The sequence below is a fragment of the Chaetomium fimeti genome (assembly GCF_033439085.1).
Source record: "Chaetomium fimeti strain CBS 168.71 chromosome Unknown B0H64scaffold_10, whole genome shotgun sequence".
Lineage (NCBI taxonomy): Eukaryota > Fungi > Ascomycota > Sordariomycetes > Sordariales > Chaetomiaceae > Chaetomium > Chaetomium fimeti.
Genome location: NW_026944338.1, coordinates 702,975 through 723,243, shown reverse-complemented (window position 1 = coordinate 723,243; position 20,269 = coordinate 702,975). Strand labels below are relative to the sequence as shown.

At 56.9% G+C, this 20,269-nt stretch overlaps 6 protein-coding genes and 1 non-coding gene across 7 annotated transcripts; 3 read left to right on the top strand and 4 right to left on the bottom strand.

Annotated features, from left to right (window-relative positions):
• Positions 1–245: 245 nt before the first annotated feature.
• B0H64DRAFT_46467 (uncharacterized protein) lies at positions 246–6,524 on the top strand. The gene is made up of 3 exons (XM_062807631.1): positions 246–884; positions 952–6,295; positions 6,398–6,524. The coding sequence occupies exons 1-3, from the start codon at positions 409–411 to the stop codon at positions 6,458–6,460; spliced, it is 5,883 nt and encodes a 1,960-aa protein (XP_062654866.1). The 5' UTR covers positions 246–408; the 3' UTR covers positions 6,461–6,524.
• A 505-nt stretch (positions 6,525–7,029) lies between these two features.
• Positions 7,030–7,127, bottom strand: B0H64DRAFT_t163. Its single transcript has one exon. It is a non-coding gene; the product is annotated as a tRNA-Val (tRNA).
• A 974-nt stretch (positions 7,128–8,101) lies between these two features.
• On the bottom strand, positions 8,102–9,752 carry B0H64DRAFT_451043 (uncharacterized protein; the record flags this gene model as incomplete). The annotated part of the gene is made up of 1 exon (XM_062807152.1): positions 8,102–9,752. The coding sequence occupies exon 1, from the start codon at positions 9,500–9,502 to the stop codon at positions 8,102–8,104; it is 1,401 nt and encodes a 466-aa protein (XP_062654865.1). The 5' UTR covers positions 9,503–9,752.
• Positions 9,753–10,251: 499 nt separating this feature from the next.
• On the bottom strand, positions 10,252–13,212 carry B0H64DRAFT_46347 (kinase-like domain-containing protein). The gene is made up of 2 exons (XM_062807601.1): positions 12,682–13,212; positions 10,252–12,617 (listed from the first exon to the last, which is right to left on the bottom strand). Exons 1-2 carry the CDS (start codon positions 12,822–12,824, stop codon positions 10,352–10,354), a joined length of 2,409 nt encoding a protein of 802 aa, XP_062654864.1. The 5' UTR covers positions 12,825–13,212; the 3' UTR covers positions 10,252–10,351.
• Positions 13,213–14,413: 1,201 nt separating this feature from the next.
• B0H64DRAFT_446577 (uncharacterized protein) lies at positions 14,414–16,558 on the top strand (the record flags this gene model as incomplete). Its single annotated transcript, XM_062806926.1, has 3 exons — positions 14,414–14,662; positions 14,782–16,393; positions 16,455–16,558. The coding sequence occupies 3 exons, from the start codon at positions 14,414–14,416 to the stop codon at positions 16,556–16,558; spliced, it is 1,965 nt and encodes a 654-aa protein (XP_062654863.1).
• A 250-nt stretch (positions 16,559–16,808) lies between these two features.
• Positions 16,809–17,917, bottom strand: B0H64DRAFT_330725 (Alpha/Beta hydrolase protein; the record flags this gene model as incomplete). The annotated part of the gene is made up of 5 exons (XM_062800954.1): positions 16,809–16,967; positions 17,040–17,267; positions 17,342–17,398; positions 17,532–17,585; positions 17,675–17,917. 5 exons carry the CDS (start codon positions 17,915–17,917, stop codon positions 16,809–16,811), a joined length of 741 nt encoding a protein of 246 aa, XP_062654862.1.
• A 1,521-nt stretch (positions 17,918–19,438) lies between these two features.
• On the top strand, positions 19,439–20,266 carry B0H64DRAFT_331070 (uncharacterized protein; the record flags this gene model as incomplete). Its single annotated transcript, XM_062800979.1, has 1 exon — positions 19,439–20,266. A coding segment is annotated over one exon (828 nt), but the record flags the coding sequence as incomplete, so codon positions are not given.
• Positions 20,267–20,269: the final 3 nt, after the last annotated feature.

Sequence of the window (20,269 nt, the reverse complement as noted above, 5' to 3'; positions counted from 1 at the left end):
GCTCCCTCTCCATCGACATCCTGAACACAAGACACTAATAATCTTTAGCTTTAGGATCGTGTGTCGTCTAAGCAAATCCTAGCCTCCGTGGCTTCGTCTACCGATCGCCGAGACAAACCTGTGTTGCGCGTGGCAAGCAAGCAATAAGCACCCCGCTGCCGCTACAACCGACAACCATTACCTCCGGGGGGCGAAATGGTCGAGAAGGCTGACCGCAACATCCAATCCAGCTCCGCTCTTGCCGCAGCCAGACTTCCGCCCGTCTCCATCTTCGACGAACTCATCCTTCGCCGATAACCTTGTCCAGTTCCGAGGTCGCTGCGTCTTCGGATCGGAGCAACCCTGCCGACCTAACCAAGACCGAGCGCAACCGCGTGTCCCACTGCCTCGAGGACACAATATTAGAGAATGGACGAGTCGTTAGAAACACATTCGGGCTCTGACGCAGCTTTTGCTGCGTCCGCCGGCGGAGCTGCTCCTCCGTTCCTCTCGGGCTTGCTCGCCTCCGTCGAGACCATCTCCCGGGCGACTTCTCCCGGTTTCCCCTGCGGCGAGCACCAGCACGAAGATGACAAGAAGCGCTACCGGCCGCGCACCTTCAGCTACTATTGTCTGCTGCCTTTCGACGTCGAGGATGACTCGCATAGGGACGCTGCTCTCCGCGGCATTCTCAAAAATCTTTTCATCTCCATCACTGCCGAAGACTTTTCGCCCGGTGCCCTCCACTGGACCCGCGAACTTCAAGGGTGGCTGAATCTCAAGTTCGAGATGACGCGAGAGCTGCGCGCTCGGCTAGCCCGCTTGTACTATCATCTTGCGCTGGCCCCGGGGCTCGACAGCAATACGGCCGACCGGTTCTCCCGCATGGTCATCACGTTGACAAGGTTAGACGAGACTTTTCCGCCGTCAATAACCTGGCTTGGCATACTGACTGTTTGTTCCCCTCTGCAGGAAAAAGCACTACTTGAAGCCCGGCGAGGATCTCACTCTCGACTGGCGGCCGCTTTGGACAGAGCTCAAGGCGCTGGTTTTGCCATCGGAGATGGCTTCCCATCAGCGGTCGCGTAGGCGGTCATCGAAGCACCTCGTGAAGCTTTGCCTCCACGCAAGCGCCTACTTTGATCCCAAGGAGCGCCGCGCCGTGCTGGAGGAGCTTCTCCCATATTTCAGCACGTCGGCCATGTCAAATGCCTACATCGTCGTCAGCGCCCTCAACGCCATGTTGCCTACCGGCCCCGCCCCCCCTACCGAGCCCCAGTCCCAGCCATCTGACTTTTTCCCGACCTTCTTCCACCTATGGTCCCTCATGACGAGGTCCAAGACCTTTGATGTCTGCTTTATCGACATCTTCTCGCGCATGTCCCGGGACTACCTCGGTTGCACCCACGTGCCTTTCACGGAGCATGGCATCTTCTCTCGTGAGCAGTCGGACCTCATCTTCACGGCCATCCTACGGTTGACCGAGATTCCCGTCGGCCAGGCTACTTCCCCGTATACCTCGCTGGATTATGCCGCCGGCTCGGGCGTTTTCCTGGAGAAGGATACGAGAAAGTACCCGGTACCGTACATGATCGCACGGTGGATTGCACATTCCTTGTCTCCCCTCTGCCTCAAGCAAGAGAGCTCCATCTTGGCGAACCTTGAGGGCCTGATGGAGTCTATCGACACCTTCTTCCACCCATCCAATCAAGGGTCATGGACCGGTTTCTTAGCCCAGCTTACCTACTTTCTAACCGACATCTTCGTGTCCCGCTGGAATCGCGAACAGAGTGGCGAGCTCGATGTACCCCCCGAGCGCCGAATAAATGACGAACTGAAGAAGCGCTTCGTCCTCGCCCTGAAGGAGGTGACCTTTATGGGCCTTTTTGCGAAGAGTTCCAAGGTGGTGAACTGCTACTACTCCACCCTGCAAGGCCTCGCTTACCTTGAACCGGACCTGATGCTTCCCGGCGCGCTACAGCGCTTCTACCCCAGCCTACAAGGGCTCGTCGAGGTCCATCGGACGACGTCCAGTCTCTGCGGCCTCCAGATGATTGCCAACATCATGTCCAAGCAGAAGGGGTACCGTTGCCACATCACCGCCTTGTTGGCGCTTGCCCTGCCCGGTATTGATGCGAACGATTTGGGAAAGACGCTTTACACCCTCTACTTCATCCAGAGTGTGGCTTACAGCATTCCTTTTGTGCCGTTGGCCCACCAGGACGATAAAATCCACGATACGAGCCTCGCCATGAACTGGGTCCAGGCCGAGATGGAGAGGATGGAGCGCGAAGGGCAGGACGTCAAGATCTGCTATGACGAGGAGCTGACGGACGAGGACGAGGCCAATGTTCTCCGCTCTTCGACTGCCGGGCTGGGCGAGTTCGTACTCGCTCTTTTGGGCAAAGTGTTTGCGTTGCTCGAGAACCTGCCGGATCCGAGCCTCCTTCGCACGGGCTCGCCAGAGGAGAATGTCATCAACACCTTGCCGGCTGCGCTTACGCCCCTTTTCGCATCACTATCGCCGGAGCTCTTCGATATGGCACTTGAGAAGCTGGCCGCCTTCGTTAGCAGCCACGTTGTCCACCAAGCCCGGGATGCGATGGCATGGATTTGCAACGCCTTGTGCAAAGTCAACCCGGAGAAAACTATGAAGGTTTTCATCCCGATGTTGATGGTCAATATTCGCAACGAGATCGATTACAACGGCGCAGCGTCAGACCGCAGCAGCGGCACCGAGGTGCTTCCCCGGGATCGCGCACTTGTCTGGCACGTGAGCATGCTGAGCATGTGCGTGGTCCACGTGGGCGCCGAGGTCGTGAAATACAAAGACGAACTCTTTGGGATTGCCGAGTATATGCAGGAGAAGTGTCGCGGACTGCCTACCATTCACATTTCCAACTACATCCACCACCTCCTCCTGAACCTAACACACACTTACCCGATCGACAACGCCCTCTACGAGCCCGACCACATCGCTCGCGGCTTGGATGTCCATGACTGGGGTCGCACAACTGCCCCGTCCGAGCTCACCATCAAGTGGCATCGTCCCTCGCAGGCCGAGATCCTGTTTGCGGTCGAGCTCTTCGAGAGCCAGGCCAGGAGCGCTGCTCAGAGGCTCGAGCAACTCATGAGCGAAGATCCGCCCGTCAGTAGGAAGGGCAAGAACAAGGAGTGGTCCGACGAGCTATCACGGAGCTTGACCGCGCTTCGGCTGATCATCTCCGGTGTCGCCACTCTTTTCGATCCACTCCACGCATCTGGTGAGAGGAACGGCCAAGGTGCCAACCGGGATGACAAGAATGACGCGGATGGCGATACGATGATGATGGAAGAGGACGATGACCCCCTCGCTGAGGTTGCTGACGATGACGAACTGAAACGACAATTCCATTACCCGGCCGGGTACTTGCTGAGCCCGGAAGATCCGGTTTATGAGCGCATCCACGGCCTGCGTGAAGACGTTGGCAGGGTTCTCTCGCGCACGCACGCCTTCTTGAACGCAAGTCAAGAGGACGATGTTGCGTGCTTTACCGCATTGTACGCCACGTACAGGACGTGGATTACGGATGTGGGTATTGAACGGTCTGCTCACCCGCTCGAACACCTTGTGCGTTTGTACAAGGCCGACATTTCTCCGTTCAAGATCAGCGGACTCCGAAAGGTTTACCCCCGGCCGCTGCTGATAAAGCGCGCGGATGCCTACCAGCTTCAGCGCGTCAAGTACAACTCGGCATACCGCAAGAAGAGCGAACTCGACAAGCAGCTGCTGCTTGACCTTGCCGAATCATGTACCTCCTCATACTCCGATGTGCGCCGAGTAGCCCAGGGCGCCCAAGACTCGTCCCTCAAGGTCCTGCTCGGAGGAAGGCCGCTCGTCATTCCCGTCGTCCTGGACAGATTACGAAAGGCGCTGGAGGAGAACGACCATGACCGCATCAAGGGAGCCATGTACACCCTGCTGTTCACAACCCTAATCAAGACCGTCATGCGAGACTGGCGCTTTGCGCCAGACCTCATGCGCCTGTACATCCAGACCGCCAGCGTTGATAAGTCATCGATCCAAAACCTCGGGTCGTCCGCTCTTTTTCCTCTCCTCGAGTTTGGCAAACCGCTCGAGCGTATCATCATTTTTGACCAAAAGATCGTCGACACGATCCGGCCTAGCGAAGACTGTTCGGCCACCATCAGACGCCGCAACGACTTCATCCAAGACCGCCGCACCAAGGTCGAGAAGAAGAAAGCCGCGCTCGGCCTGGAGCTAACTGAGAAGGCGCGCGAGTCTCACTGGAAGGTCGCAAACAGGTGCACCATCTTTGCTCTGAACTGTACCCTGCGGTTTGACACTCTGGGCAATGAGCAGTTCATCGACCTCGTCGCCAACGGTGCCAACGACCAACATCCCAGCCTGCGGTCGAATTACCTCTCTGCCTTTTCTGCGCTTTTTACCGCCATAGACATGCGAGCAGTCTACGACCACGACTACAGGAACTACCTCACCGAGGAAGAGAAGGATGAGAATAAGTTCCAGATGGCGGTGCCAACCGACGATCCTGGCGTGACGGAGAAGTTCCTTGCCCAGTTTGAGAACCACGACGAGGTTAACTACTTCGTCGATTGTGATCACCCAGGCTGGCTCGTGTGGGGGAAGGACTTCATCGTGTCCCGCGCGAATCCGAAGCCGTTCCTGGATTATGACGAGGTCGAAACCCGGGTGCGCGAGCAGATCGGAAAGATCATCACCAAAGAGTGGTTCAAGAAATGCTTCGAGTACCTCAAGCAGGAACCGAGAGATTCCTTTGCGGACCGCTTCCGCATGCAAAACGTTGTATTGCTTATGAACGTGTTTGACCTAATGCACAATGGGAAAACGGCCGCCACGTTCGACGACATTGTGGAGATGGCCAAGGAGCTGTATGGTGATGGCAGCGACAAGCACCAGCACCGGGCGACTGCCGAGATTCTCGGCGCGCTGCTTACGGGAAGTGCCGACGACCCGAAGGAAATTCGGGACAAGGTATGGGAGTTCGCGGCGCCGATGATGCTCAAGATCATTGCAGACGACTTGACGCCCGACAACCTGTCCTACTGGATGGCGTGCCTCCACTTTATAATCGACGGCAAAGATCCGCGACGATCCCACGAGCTTACCGAAGCCTTAGCATCATTCCGGCTGGATATGGGCTCGAACGCCGCATTCAAAGAGTCCTCCAAGCTTAAGCTCATCGAAATCATCATTAACGATGCTGGCTGGCACTTCCGCAAGGAGAAGCCCATCCTTGAGGACTGCCTCACTCATATCGACCACCCGTACAAGTCGGTGAGAGAGTCGATCGGTAGAATAGTCGCCACCGTCTATCGCACCCGGTACCATGAGTCTTTCAAGGATGTCTCGACGCTGCTAGAGCAGAACAAGGCCGAATCCCCGATCGGCATCCGGGCCTACCAACCATCACAAGAATTTACAGCCACCATCAGAGACGTCTTCTCCCGCATCGAGAAGTGGCGCCACCAGCGCACCCCGGGCCAACAAACCCCTTCTAGCTACACCTCCGGCTCCAAGACGCTTCTCACCTGGCTCGACAGCACGCTCTCGTCGCAAGAATGCATTCAGCTGGTCCCGTTCTTCCCAGACCCCTTTATCGACCAGCTCCTGCATATGATGGACGTCAAGGAGGACCCGGAACTGATGAAACTCGCCTACCACGTCTACCGGCACCTGCCCAACATCCCCTTCCGATCGGGCGAGGACGATGCCTTCATCGCCGCGCTCATCCGCGTCGGCAAAACGGCCGCGTCGTGGCACCAGCGCCTGCGCGCCCTCGTCAACATGCAGGTCGTCTACTTCCGCCGCCTCTTCCTCACGCAGCCCGCCCAGCGCCAGATGCTCTTCGACGCCGTCGGCGACATGCTCGCCGACCCGCAGCTCGAGGTCCGCGACTGCGCGAGCGCCACCCTCGCCGGCATGATCCGCTGCTCGCCCGCCTCCCTCCGCAACCCCATCATCTACCAGCTCAAGGACCGCTTCGAGCTGCAGCTCCGCCTCAACCCCATGCCCAAGCGCAAGGTCCCCGGCACCGACACCCCCGTCGACACCCAGAAGCAGATCGTGCGCCGCCACGCCGCCGTCATGGGCCTGGGCGCCCTCATCGAGGCGTTCCCTTACGCTACGCCCCCGCCCAAGTGGATGCCCGAGGTCCTGGCGGGCTTGGCCACGCGCGCGGCTAATGACCCCGGTGTGGTGGGCAAGGCGACCAAGGCGATCTTGGCGGAGTTCAAGAAGACGAGGCAGGATAGTTGGGGGGTGGATCAGAAGGTATGTTCTTTTCTTTTCTTTTAATTCTCGCTCTTGCCCTCATGACCGGCATTCAGTACCCCGTGCATACGAGAGATTGTTGCTAACCTGTGCTGGGTGTAGTATTTCACGAGTGAACAGCTTGAGGACCTGGAGGGTGTGCTCTGGAAGAGCTATTTCGCGTGAGGAAAGAAAGGGAAGTGGGCACGGGGTTTGCTGGTGGGCACGGGCCGGTGGCTGTGGGGAACGCAGCGCCGGCGGCTCGGATTGGTATAGGCATTGAACAGGTTCTTTGGAGGGGAGCATGGAATGGCCTAATGATGAATATGTTGTATCGCTGTATTGCTGAGAACAGACATTGGCAAGGAGCATTTGTACGGGCTCATCGCCATGTTGCATTGTGTTAACAGGTTAGTGGAAATTGGCATTGGGGCGGGATGGGGGTTAGAGCGGCAGCATAGGTTATGTAGGTAGGTTTTGAGTATGGTATAAAAGAGTAATGCTTTACTAGGCGATGAGGCGGGCGCTTGAGACGAATGGGAATGTTGGGCAGCGAGGATGACAATCTGAAGCGGGCTGGGTGGGTGGAGGAGCCCCGGGGTTGAAAGCCAGAATGGTCGATAGGAAGGTGTAGGCGTGGACATGGGAAAATAGGAAAACAGTAGGACGACATACGTCAAACCGTTAGCAATCTTTCTTCATTTCTTCCGGGGTGTAAAAAGGGGAAAAAAGAAGTGGAACATGGGAGCAAAAGCTGATCGACCCAGGGATCGAACCTGGCACCTTCTCGGTGGGAAGAACCCATTTATTCAACTTTGTGAACGAGACGTGATAACCACTACACCAGCCGACCATTGATTTAAACGCGGCCAAGCAAAACCTTGTATGGCCGGAAACGGGGGTCGCACAACGCCTCCCCCTGAGCCCCTGACCCCTGAGCGAGCCCCTGATGGTTGCCCCATCCGACTTCGGTAAAGGGGTCACGTAATAGTCAACATACACGTTGCTCACCGGTCTCAGCTACGCGTCCGCAAACAACGAACGTGACAAGATGAAAATTTTAATCTTTCTAAATATATTTAGAAAGCAGTGAAGTGGCGAATCGCTGAATCGTCCGCGGTCTGTATGCGCCCCTTTTTGGTGCTCTCCTCCATCGTTCTTAGACTTTTCGGTTATGTTTCCGCTTATTATACTCTTCAGGGTTGTACAAGAAGTTGCACCATAGCATACATAAGAGAAGGAAGTCTCAGAAATGGGGGAAAGCGGGACAGAGCCTGTTTACATAAATCAGGCGGAGTTTAACTGAGACATCATTGATAAGAAACCTACCTAAACTTGGACAAACGTACAGTCGAAGGGCCTCGGATTTCACCATGTGGTCCATGCCCTGTTTATCTCCAAAGGGGGTTTTGAAACGGGTGTGTGGAATGAGTATTTGTACGGGTGATTACGATGAAGGTCACTATCTCGTGGCCTTGAAACCGTGGTTGAGATGAGTTGCTTGCTAGGTAGGTAGTCTACGGCAGTAGAAGGACTTGGTTTCCTCGATTTATCGAACCACTTTCACATAAAGCAAAAGCTGGAGCCGCTGTCTAGTTATCCGTTAGTCATCGTTATGGCTGGGATGTGCAGCAACCCACCGCCCCTCGGCCGTTTGTCTCCATGTTGATGTATGCAGAAATTAAGCCCCTTCACATGGGGTTTGTTGTTTGTTGGGATTCCTCCCCCCCATAAAACGCTTCCGGGTCTTATTCTGCGGCCTACCCGGCACCAAGAGGCTGGCCGACCAAGTGCTAGGGTAAAGTCAAAAGCGACACGAGATTGCAGCTAGTCGTGTCCTACTCGATCCATGTGGTTGGCGTATTGACCCCGTTTGTCATACTTCGGAGGGCGTTTTTCGAACGTCAATAGGACCGCTGGCTTCAGCTTGGGCATGCGGGCGAGCGCCTGCTGCACCCAGGGGTGCTCTAGGTCGGGCTCGCCCCGAAGCCTGTTTGGATAGATGTCCCGGTCGTCGATAACGTCACGGTGGTCTCCGTAGAGTAAACGCAACCAGGCCGTCCGGAATTTGGCCATGCCTGTGTCATTCCAGTCCCGCATCTGGCAGTCGATACATCGGGACACCAGTTTGGGCGCGTACGCGGCCTGGTTCACGCGGAGCAGATCGGCGTTCGGGCGCGAAAGCCAACGCCACTCGGGGCCGACGCCCCGCCAGAGCGCGTCCATTTTCTCCAACTCCTCCCGGTCCTCGGGCAGGACAAGCTTCTGTAAAAGCTTGGTTGTTCGGATCTGCTGCTTTGTCATTCCTTGGACGGAATCCTCATCATCGTTGTTCGTCCAGAAGGTGAAGTTTGGCTCGGCTATGACGCAAACCTCCGTGTCCAGGATCCCATACCTCGGGCTCTCGGCCTCCTTGATATTGATGTCCGTCCAGATGGAGACTTCTGGCGCGGCTATGACGCAAACAAGCGTGTCCAGCGCGTCCATGTCGCGCAGAAACGCGAAACCCTCATTCAGACGATCATAACTGGACACGGCGAAAGTCTCACCCACTGCAATCTCCTTCCGAGAACGCAAAAAGTTGTATGCGCGTACCCACGATTCGGAACCGGCAGACTCATGATTCATCCCGTCTAGGGCGAAGACTAAGTCGTTGGCCGAGACCCAGACCGGCCGGGCTCGCTTGCTCGAGGGTCGGTAAGCCGATGAAACGCCTACACACTGCATATCGCAGTAGCCTCCCGTAGGAGTGATGGCGTCCCGGGCCTCCTTGCAGACCCTAGCGGCCGTCGGCATCTTGGCTGGGGAGTTGAGTGATGGCCTACCTTTATCGTAATCATTCCGCCAGAATAGAACTCGAGGGGGGCGTTCCGCGACGATTTTCCAGATGGTAGCTCTGGTATGGGCGGGGAGTTTGGGAAACTGGCGGAAAGTGCGCCGTCTTTTGGCCAGCGGGACGTAGCCAATGGCGTGGTGGTGCTTCCTTGGGACGTACATGAGCATGAGCTTGTCGATAACGCCCAGAGATAGGTGGGATTCGAGAAGCAGCTCGCGCATCATGTCGATCCATGGTTGTAGCTTTTCAAGGGGAATTGGGTCGTCGTCGGGGGTTGGTTTGCACCTGAAATTGGGAGACAGCGCTAACAACTTGACTAGATCGACGTACTCAATGCTGCTATTGTCGATGTGAGGACAACATTTCGCCGTAAAATAATCGGGGATAGGCATAGTGGTATGCTACTTTACGTTGTCGTGCTCTACAGTAGGTAGTGCCTTAACCTAAAACCGAGCATTGAGCCACATAGGCGAAGGTTAGGAAAAAGCAGGGTTTTTATTCAACATGGATTGGAGCCATTACTATTTGGCGATCAGTGGATAACTCTGGGGACATCTCACAGGGAGAAACAATCGACATTGCGTGTCCCGCGCTCAATTGGCTTTGTTTTTACTTTGTCCGATGCCACCGATTTGGGCTCAGCACAGGCTGAATGATCTTCGGCTTGGTATTGCTTGTCTGTCTTACTTTGTCTAGCTAAGCCCTGTAGTTATCGGCATCTGAATTTCATCGTTCATTTCCAGAAATGTTGCCGCCTGGACTTCCTCCTTGTCTTCCATCTTCCGTAGGCAGATGGATGGCTCCTGGGAGATGCTCACTGTAAAAGTACTTGCATTTGCCTTGTGCTTGTGTGTTCCTTGGTGGCGCGGTGCTGTCCTTCCCCAGCTGTTTGACATAATGTACGATACCTTCGTGTATCGGGGGCCTTCCTAGAAGACATCCGCGCCCCGGGACATGTGAGAATACAACTCTGGATTCATACCACAAAATGTTGGCGAACTCCATGCCTATTGGGGCGCTGCGGCCGCTTGAAGCCATCATGCCATGTCATACCTCGCTTCGGTGTGGTCGTGCGGTGGTGCGGGTCGAGAGCGCGGGCATCATGCATGGCACAGGGCGATAGCATGGCACAGGGCGATAGCATGCCGCTGAACCAAGCTAATCTCGGGAAAGGGGGGTGATGGCGTGAAAGAGGCAGTCGTCGTTGGACTCCTACCCGTTCACCGACCAAACCCCACCCTTCAACCCTTCCTCTGCCGGCGCGCAACATCCGCCCAACTCTGAGCCGTGGGCAATGACGGCACGCCCACACCGCCTCGCCCGGTGTCGGCCGAAGCATACGCAGCCCTCGGCGACGACAGCGCAGAGCCACTGAGCACGGGGCTCAGCATTCCGGACGGAAAAGCCGCCGAGCTGGTTACGCTCGCCGTATCCCGGATGCTGGTCTCGCCGTCCCCTGTCTCGCTGGCGATGCTCTCTCTCCGCTCTCGGTCGGTCAATCCGAGGCCCAGACCGTGCGGAACCTCGGGCTCGGAAGGCGTTTTCGGGCCCGGCTCTCCGTAGTGGGGACTCTTAGGTACCGCGGTCGGGCTGGTGTCTCTCCGCACGTTGACCAGGGCGGGGCTACGGGTCGTCGGCGGCGTTCCGGCGACGCTGGTCCCTGCCACGGAGACCTTGGACAGGCTCATGCGGCTGAAGACGGAGTCGCTCATGCTATACTGAGTGCTGTCTGTCGACGAGAGGTCTTGGTGGATGATGGGCGTGCCGGATCGGATGGGCGTGGCAGGGTTGACGGCGAGGGGTAGCCGTGAGCCGGATTTGCGGGACCGAAGCGTGAAGCCCGCGAGTTCGGGACTGGGGTTGGCGGTGGAGTTGATCCCCGGTGATGGCGATGGTGATGGGATGAGAGAGTCCCGTCGAAGTGGCGCAGCCAACGAGGGAGACTGGGAAGTGGCGGCGCCTTTGACACACTGAGAGTAGCTAAGCCGGGGGCTATCTCCGACTGATGGGGCCGGACTCGGTTGTTGCACCTGAGTCGTAGGTGGCCGTTGCCGGGGAGCTGCAACAGGGGGTAGATTTGATCTGGGCCGCGCCCGCATCGTCAGGCCGCCTGGAGCGGGTATGCTGGGAGAGGGCTGGAAGTTGGCGGATGGCTGGTGAACAATATGGCGGCGCTGTTTACTGTTCTGCTGCATCTCGACCAGGAGGTCATCTACCATTTTCCGTCCGGCCCGTTCCTTGTCGAGTTGGGCTTGCAGTTTGGTAATGTTCTCAGCATGTATTTTACGTTCGTTCTCCAGGCGCCGCTCGTACGTCTCATCCCGAGCTTCTAGGACCTGCAGGCGCTTAGCCATTTGTTCATGCTCCGCCCGGAGGCGGTCGCGCTCCTCTGCAACAACTTTGAGTCTGGTGTTCATGCGATCCGTCAAGAATCGGCTGCTTCGCTTGCAGCACTGGAAGTGGTAAACCTGTTCGAGGCCACCAAGTTCGACAAGTTCGGAGTCGACTTGGAAGATAACCGGCCTCGAACACGGCTCCTTTGATACCATCCTCGAGGCTAGGCCGACAATGTGCTTGGGACCAAATGTCGGGGCGTTGGCGTCATCCACGTCTTGCGATGCCAAGGCTAGACCCTCGAGCTTGGGCAGATATTCTTCCAATTTCTCGGCCCTGCCATCCACGGACACATCCCCAAGCATGGCGTCGAACTCGTCCAAGGGCGCGTTGTATATCACGGTGAAGATATTGAGCAATATTAACCCCAGGGAGTAGATGTCGGCCGCCTTCATGGACCAGTCGGTCTTGCTCTGATGGAGTTCCGGGGCCCTCCACTTCGGGGTTCCTTGCAGGCCCCTGGTCATGGTGTTCTCCCGGTCGTGGACGTCTTTCGCAATCCCGAAGTCGGCGAGGTAGACGCGGCCCGGGTTCAGAAGAATGTTGGAAGGCTTGAGGTCAAGATGGCGTATATTGGAGCCGTGGCAATACGCAACGGCCCGGGTGATGCACCCCATGATTCGGCGGAGGTACTCAATGGGACAGTTGTCGTTGTTGGCAGATGTTCGTGCAGCGGAGCGGGGCGTCTCGATGGCGCTCAAGTCGCCAAGGCCCAGCGCGTGCAGTCGGTTGATGATGTCGTCGCGATCGCCGTCGTTCGTCCGGAGGGAGTCGATGTCGTTGAGCAGAATGTCGAGGTTGCAGACAGCAACCGGCCATAGGAGGAGGTAGAGGCTTGTCTGGATGCAGTACGTCCCGACCAACTTCACGATATGGTCATGGTCTAGTCTTTCCATGACGTTGGCTTCCTCCCGCAACAAGGACACGGGATACCTCCGGTATGGCGGCCGGACCTGTTTGCGCGCCAGACATATTGACCGGTTGTTGCAGTGGAACTGGACTTTTTGCACGACGCCAAAACTCCCGGAGCCGAGTGGTGTGTCGCAAGCGAGCTTGAGTCGGTCGTGGAGCTTTCTTGCTTCGGTGAAGTCGTCAAGGGGAAGGTGCTTGCCTCTGATCAAGTAAGGGTCAGCTACTTCAATATGGAACCTGTAGGAGTTTGGATGATTGTGCTTACAAGCCAGACCAGTGGTGACGCGACGCTTCCCAATCTTCCAGAATCTTGCGTTCGCATTCCTCCAATTGCGAATGGGGCAGGCGCTTCATACCGGCGTGGGACGTCGGCATCACCGTCTGCCATCCATCACCGAGCTCGCTCATGCCGGGCCGATGCGGGTCCCCCGTGGGGAAGAGAAGGGACGACGCGAGTTTGGGGAACGGACGAACTCGGGGCGTTAATTACGCGTGGAGAAGCGGAACACTGGTGTAATTAATAAAGATCCGCCATGAGACCGGGCCGGAAAACAAAAGATAAAACACAAGAGAGCCGGGATTTCCAGGACAGAAAGAAGCCCGGAAAGAAGATGGAAGCATCGAATGCGTTTGAGGTAACTTTTCTGAGCGCAGGAAATCTGGGCGGTGGGACTGCGAGGTGCATGCCGAAGCACAGCCCTGCTGCGCGGCTTAGCCCCGGCAGGGAAGCGGGGATGCGGGACCAATGAGGGTTGTCGGGGTCCATTGGCCAATGCTTGTTTCACTGGGTGGACTCGATGGGATGCCTCGACAAAGTGGAGCTCGATTCTCTTCTCATCGCAACCGACATTCCTGATCAAGCGGATATTAACTACCTCTACTTACCGTGTAAGCGATCACTGGCGACTCAACTTAACGACTCATCCTCCATGCCGCCATCCATCACATTAACGATTACCCCGGGTGGGGTAAACTCACCGTAGACAAAACGTTGTGCGCCCCTGCACTTAGTACACGTTTGTTTCCAACTTCAGCCGTCAGAGCAGAGAAACTCCTTCCCCCCTTCCTCAACTTTTAATTCCAGGCTTACCGGAAAACCTCAAAAAGGTAACGGTAGGGAAGTGGTGGAAATACGCTCGTATCTTCGAAGCCGGTTTCAAGTGGCCGTCGGGTGCAAACGATTCTGATGGTCCCAGCTTGAGTTTTTGGAAGCAGAATGACGTCTCGAGTCAAGACCTGACGATGATTCGCTGAGAGATGTTGGACGATGCATGGAAAATCAAACCCCCTGGAGGCGAAAGAACCGAACGCGGGTTGGAAGAGAGGCGTCGAATGCGGTTAGCTTGGCTGAGAAACCCCGCCCCTCTGTCAGCAACGACATCCCAGGGCATCCCCGGCTTCTTTTTACAGAGCAGTTGCAAGCCTGGCAGGATGCATGGATTCGATCGAAGCTTTTCTGGATGAGTAAGCACAGTTGCTTTCTCAACAATTCTCGTTTCAACGGCTCACACACATGCTGCACACATGCCTCAGTTTCCGGCGACCAGATGAACATCCACCATTCCCCAAAAACCTTCCTGTCGTACGGAACGCCGATCGAAGAAATACACGAGTGAGGCACAGATTACCTCCAAGTTAGAGCAAATTAAGCAAGCACGCGGAAATCGCCAAGTGCCAAGTCTCGCACCTCGGAACAACCTCCGCAGAGGTTCGGATCGCCAATTCTCACCATTCACTCCACCCCCTGACAGAAGAAAGTGTCCCCAGAACCGACTCTCCAACTACCTGCGAGTGATAATTCACACAGTTGGAGAGTCGCTTAATTGCAATATCTACCACGGTTATTGAACAACGGTTTCCTTGCTGCAATTTGAGAGGGTCGCTCTCACTTCGCCGCTTAACAGGGAGTGTACCTGTGGCCAAGGCTCGTGTCGTGGTCGCAACCTACAGCGTGGATGGTTGAGAATATCAGGAAAGACCCAAAACAGACAAGTCCGATGCGTTATCCCGAGGGCGACCTCCCTATCCTTAGCGCCGAGCTTTATGACGATGGTCCAGCTTTTGACTCGCCGAGGCGGTTGACGGCGACACGGAAGAAGCAGGCATCCTCGTCATCTCGCGGTCCTGAAGATGGCCCACGGAAACGGGCAAGGGCACAGGTCGCCGACGCCTCCGAACATGAAGATGAGGGCAAGAGGGCAAGGGGCCGACCGCGTTTGGACACTAAGGACGAGACAGCTGCTGACGTGAGTTGACTCCAGCTTGACCCCGTTGCCACACAGTCAAGGACATATGGCATCGTCAGTCTCGCTCCCACGAGGATGCGAGGAGTTTCATGTAATGCTCGCTCTGACACCAGCTGCAGCGGCGGCGGACGCAAATTCGTCTTGCACAACGAGCCTATCGGAATCGCAAGGAGAATGCTATTCAGACGCTGGAAAAGAAGGTCCAGGGGCTCAAGGACACCAATGAAGAGATGAGCAATGCGTTTATGCAACTCCACGATTTTGCCCTCGGCAGCGGCTTGCTCGACCAGCTTCCCGAGTTCGGCCGTCAGCTGCGAGAAACGACCGAGAGGTTCCTCTCGCTTGCCCGAGAAGCAAGCGACGATGTTGCGAAGGATGGTGAGCCAAATGGCATCACGAGCAGCCCGGAGGGGAAAAAGCCCAGTAATGGGCGTGCTAGCTCCGACTCTCCAGGTCAATCCAACAGTGCGACGCCAACAGCAACAACAATCCCTTCGGAACTCGGCTTGGAGGAAACCCCCGAGACCCTTCGTGATGGGCTCATGCCCTCCTACGAGCCGACCACGCAAGCAGACTTCAACCCCGCCATCACACTTGCTCAGCAACAGCAATCTCTCGTGAGCCTTCCTCCACAAGACAAACCCGGCCTACCCACATTCGCCTACGAAGTCCTCACCCACCCGACCCTCGAAAACGCAAGCTTCCCCTTCCAACCGAACCCCAGCCCGTCCATCTTCACAGGGTTCCCCACGCCCTCCCTCTCCCAATCCCCAGTCCCACTAGACACGTACGCCAGCTTCGAGACAACCTTCGGCCGACGCGTGCACCGCTACTCACTCGAGCAGGCCCTAATTCTGCTGACCATGCCGAGCCCGCCACAAGCGCTGATCATGCGCGTCTTCGGCTTCTGCCTGCAGCTCGAGTCGCCCGCGACCATCCAGCGCCGGCTGCGGCGCATGCTGGTCCGCGACACCCAACAGTCCCTCTTCAACTGGCAATTCCCCTTCTTCAACCTCGGCGGCGCCGGCACCCACTTCGACGACCCCACAACGGCAACCTCACCACAGGACCAACCACAAGGTCAACAACCGCCGCGACGGCCCATGGGCAACCAGGGCACGGCGGACGTGCTCAAGCCCGGCGAGACGGCCGGGTTCGCGGCGGGGCCCTTCTCGGCCGAGGTCAACGCCGTGCGCGACCGCGACCTGCGCGCCGACATGCGCATGGCCCTGCCCGGCTTCGCCGGCGAGTACTTTGACTGCGACGAGGCCGAGATGTACCTCTACCAGCGCGGCGTCGTCATCCCGCCCGGGTCGGACGTCGTGACGGTTGATGTGGACGTCGACCAGCTGCATACCTATCGCGAGTCGGGGTGGCGCGCTGAGACGGTGGATCTGCTTGGGGGGAGCCCGGAGTCGCCGGGGAGTAGTAGTCTGGGGAGTGGGGTGTCAGCCCTGGGCGAGTCGGGGGTGCGGGATGCTGGGGTGGGGTCGTCGTGGCGGATGGGGGATGGTGGTGCGGGTATGGTGGACCCTGCGCTTGCGGACGTGTTTTCGCAGGGGAACAATCCCTTCATGCCGGCCACGACGATGGCTGGGTCGTCGATGGGTGCTGGGGACGATATGCTTCCGTTTGGATTTATGGGGTCGGATGTGCTGGGGAGTGCAGGGTACGGGATTCAGGACTTGAACCGTCGGCGGGTGGTGCTCGACGTCACGCGGCTTGTGAAGGGTATGTGCTTCTTGTGCTCGCAACTTATCGTTGTTCCTTCTCGGCTAACATTGTGCTGCAGAACTGACCAGCCGGGGGATATGCCTGGGTCGGACACCGGGGTTCAAGCAAGCTGATATTGATGATTCGTTTTGGGAGTCGGTGAAGCATGGCTTGGGTGCTTGAGTAGTGGAACGGGAGAGGGTGGTGACTTTGGATTCGTCTCTGTGATGTCCATGATCAACTTCTCGTATTAATATCTTTTGGTCAGCGATCTCGCGTGGTCTTACATACGGAGAGCAGTTTGTTGGAAGTTAGTAGTTTACTTGTTCCGGAACCTCTCATAAGGTATTCTATTCTCTATTGAATGGGGGCGCAAGTCACCTGGTTGTCTATCCGCACCTGCCTTTGCTTCACCTAACACCAACTGTCTGCCTCACTGACTCACTCCCCTAGAGCACCGCCGAATCGCCCGCCATACCGGATCCCACCGCTGATCGTTCCTCCCAAGCTTACACATGGACGAGTGATCACCACCGAGCATCATAGTCTCCTCGTGCGGCAAGGCCATCAGCGCAGAAGCCTTATCGACGACCTATTCAACCCTCATCGTCAACAAACCGCGCTCTCCACACATACGCCCACGCGAAGGAAAAAGAGAACTCACAACGGTCCCCAAAACGGGATGCACATTCGTCTCATAGAAGCTCGCGATAGCGTAGCGCGACGCGAGCGGGGCGAAATCCTCAGACACGTTCATCAAACCCTCCGAGTTGGTCTGCAGCACCTTGAGCAGCTCGCCCTCGGGCCGGTGGAGGGAAGTCGACACGACGTCAGCCACGACCTTGGCCCACCGTGCGGTGTCGGAGCCACGGTGCGGGGTGCCGAAGAATACCTGTGTGTGTTACGTTTTGTTAGTGGCGTCCAACACATAATGGTCATTGTTGGGGGGGATTGGGGGGAACTGACTATCCCTTTGGTCGAGTTGGAAATGTCCAAGGCCTCTGCCTGCATCGGGTCCTTGGCCTTCCCGTTTCCTACGTCGTGTGCCTTCTTCAACGCCTGTCGTGCGAGACGAAACACCCTTGGCGTTAGCAAGGCTCTGGTTTCATCGTTTTTTTCGGTGGAGGAAATGTAGGAACGGGCTTGCCTGTTTGACGATGATCCCTCCGAGACTGTGTACGACGAAAACGATGGGGCGGTTCTTGTCCTTCTGGGTACATGAATGGAGACGTCAGTACACCATCTCAGCAGCGTAACAAACCAGGAGAAGGGGTTCAGCCATGTGTGGACGGGACTCACGATGTCTTCCCTCTCGTTACACAGAAGCTTAAACAGATTGGCGGCATGATCTCTCACCCCGGCGGGGGAGATGTCTCCGATGGCTCGGGCGTCGTACTCAAAGCTCATGATGCGGGCTCCCGGGAACTTAGTCGGTAGGAGGTCCCTCAACCACAGGAAGTCTTTCTCCCGTGGGTTCGTCCAAGACTTTTGCCAGTGGCCGTTCAGTCCGTGAATGGCCACAATGCTACCCCGAGGGTCCATGGTTAGTGAGTTGAGGTCAACTGTGGTTCATGCTGTGGTGGGAAACGTACTCTAGGGGCGCTTCTTCGGCGTCAGAGGGGTTGAGAATGTGTAGTGTGGCCTGCCGCGCTTGGCCTTTGCCGGGTAGCTTCTCGGGGTGCACATCTCCCTGGCTCTCTTGGACTTTGTTCCCGTCGTCTACCGCAGGAGACGATGTCTTTTTCCGGTTCCAAGGAAATGATATCCCGCCCCAGCCCATGATGATCGAGTGAAGGTACGTGAGCCGAAGGGATGGACGGTGACAAAGGAGCTGTGATGTTTGGAATATCTGTCTTCACGGGGAGATGATGAAGAGAACAGGGCATGAAATGAAACAGGTAAGGTTAATGTGATTACTGGTCTGACCCTCTAAGTGATGGCGGCTTGCTAACAGATAATACATGTACCAAGTATCTCGGTACCCCGAGGCTCGGTCAGGCGCAGTTGGGCTTGAGCCGCATGGATGGGTGAGTGTGAGCCATGTCCGTTTGCCACCCGTCGCTCGCTCAATGGATAGTTCATGACGGTGACGATAGACAGCTTTCAAGTCATCTGGTTCATTTCGCACATTTCCTTGGTTTGGTTTGGCGCCCAACGAGGCTACCGCTCTCGGGCGCGGAGAGATGGGGGATTTTGAGCCTCAAGCGGGGCCCCTTATGTGTCCTGCAGTGTCGGGCGTTGACAAGTAGTCGTCTGCCACGGGCCACGGGCCGTCCTTGGGTTAGCTGTTCCTTCGATGGAGGGAAACGATTGGACTTCGGGCAGTCCCCAGTTACCATTCTTGGAGCGGACCAGTAACAGTTTTTCTTTTCGGTTTCTCGTTCGGTATTTAGGTTCCCATTATATTCGGATGCCGAGTTTCCAAGCTGAGTGTAGCAGCTTCCAGACATCCTCTTCGCCCAAGCAGTCAAGTGCTCCTTACCCCTGACTCCGTCGTACGGACAAACAGTCGAACTCGCACACGACAACAACCATCATGCCCCCCAGGAAGAAAAGTATGGCATTGAAGGTCCTGCACGACCCTGGAAACAGTATTGCAGAGTATGTGGCCCTCTGTACGTCCTAGCGGTTGCGTTTCTAATCGAAATCTGATAGTCTTGTCCTGGTTCATGGCTTGAACGGCGACCCCATCGGGAGCTGGACTTACACTGATGCTGAAGGTAGCGTCTGCTGGCCACGAGACTTACTACCAAAGGTGCAACCACGCATCAGAGTCCTGTCCTTCGGGTACAGCGGCGACATCTATGAGAACGACTCCGTCGCTGGCATCAGGGGAAACGCCCAGGCACTCCTTGTCCACCTCAGGCTGCGGAGAGAAGACCTGGACGAAAGCCGTCCCGTCATTTTCTTCGCCCATTGCCTAGGCGGACTCATTGTCAAGCAGGCCATGTGCTATGCCAACAATAAGAGCCAGTATGAAATGATCGCTTCAGCGACACGCAGCCTTGTCAGTTCTAAGCCAACTCCCTTTCCCATCTTGCCACCCCGCTAACATTCGCACTGCAGCTCTTCTTTGGCACTCCACACTTCGGCTCCGACAAGAGCCAGTGGCTCTCCATCGCCGAGGCGCTGGGACAGGTGTCGGCCAAAGCCAAGGGCAGGCCGTCGACTCTCGTCGAGGCCATGACGCAGAACGCCCGGGGCCTTACCGACATCAGCGAGGACTTTGTGCAGATCGCGCCAAAGTACACCATCAAGACGGGGTACGAGACGAAGCCGCTGGAAAGCACAGGCCAGCTGGTTGTGCCCGTGATGAGCACGCGCATGTTTGGCCACCAACAGGACGAGGTGGGCCTCGACGCGGACCATCTCTCCATGTGTCAATTCAGTGATGAAGGCGATACGGAGTTCGAGATGGTTTGGAAGTTAATCCGGCAGGCCACCGAGCCTGAGGTGAGGCGTCCCGTCCCCGCGACAGTCTCGCGCTGGGATCCCGAGGCCGAGGTTCCAGGGCAGCAGGGTCAAGAGAACCAGATTTTGAGGATTGGCGACATCCTGGGCCGGCCTATCTATACCAACGCGCCTACTCACCAGCAGCCCGCGGACCTTGTCGCAACCACCCGGAATGACACAAAGGGGTTGCTCCCCATTATGTCGAGCCACGAACAGCCTCTTCTCCCGCCCCCTGAATGCTACGGTCTCGCTACCGAAGCCGAAGCGGTGGAAGTGCCGTTGGCTGTCCCTGCTGCCCACGCCTCACAGTCACTGCATAAGGACATGCCAGCTCGTGTGGTTACTGTTGACCGCGAATCGGAGAGCGCGACCAAGAAGCCGCGTTGGCTCTCTCGGATGGTGGGAGGGATGCGGAACAGGGGAGTACAGTGGCGTTGAAGG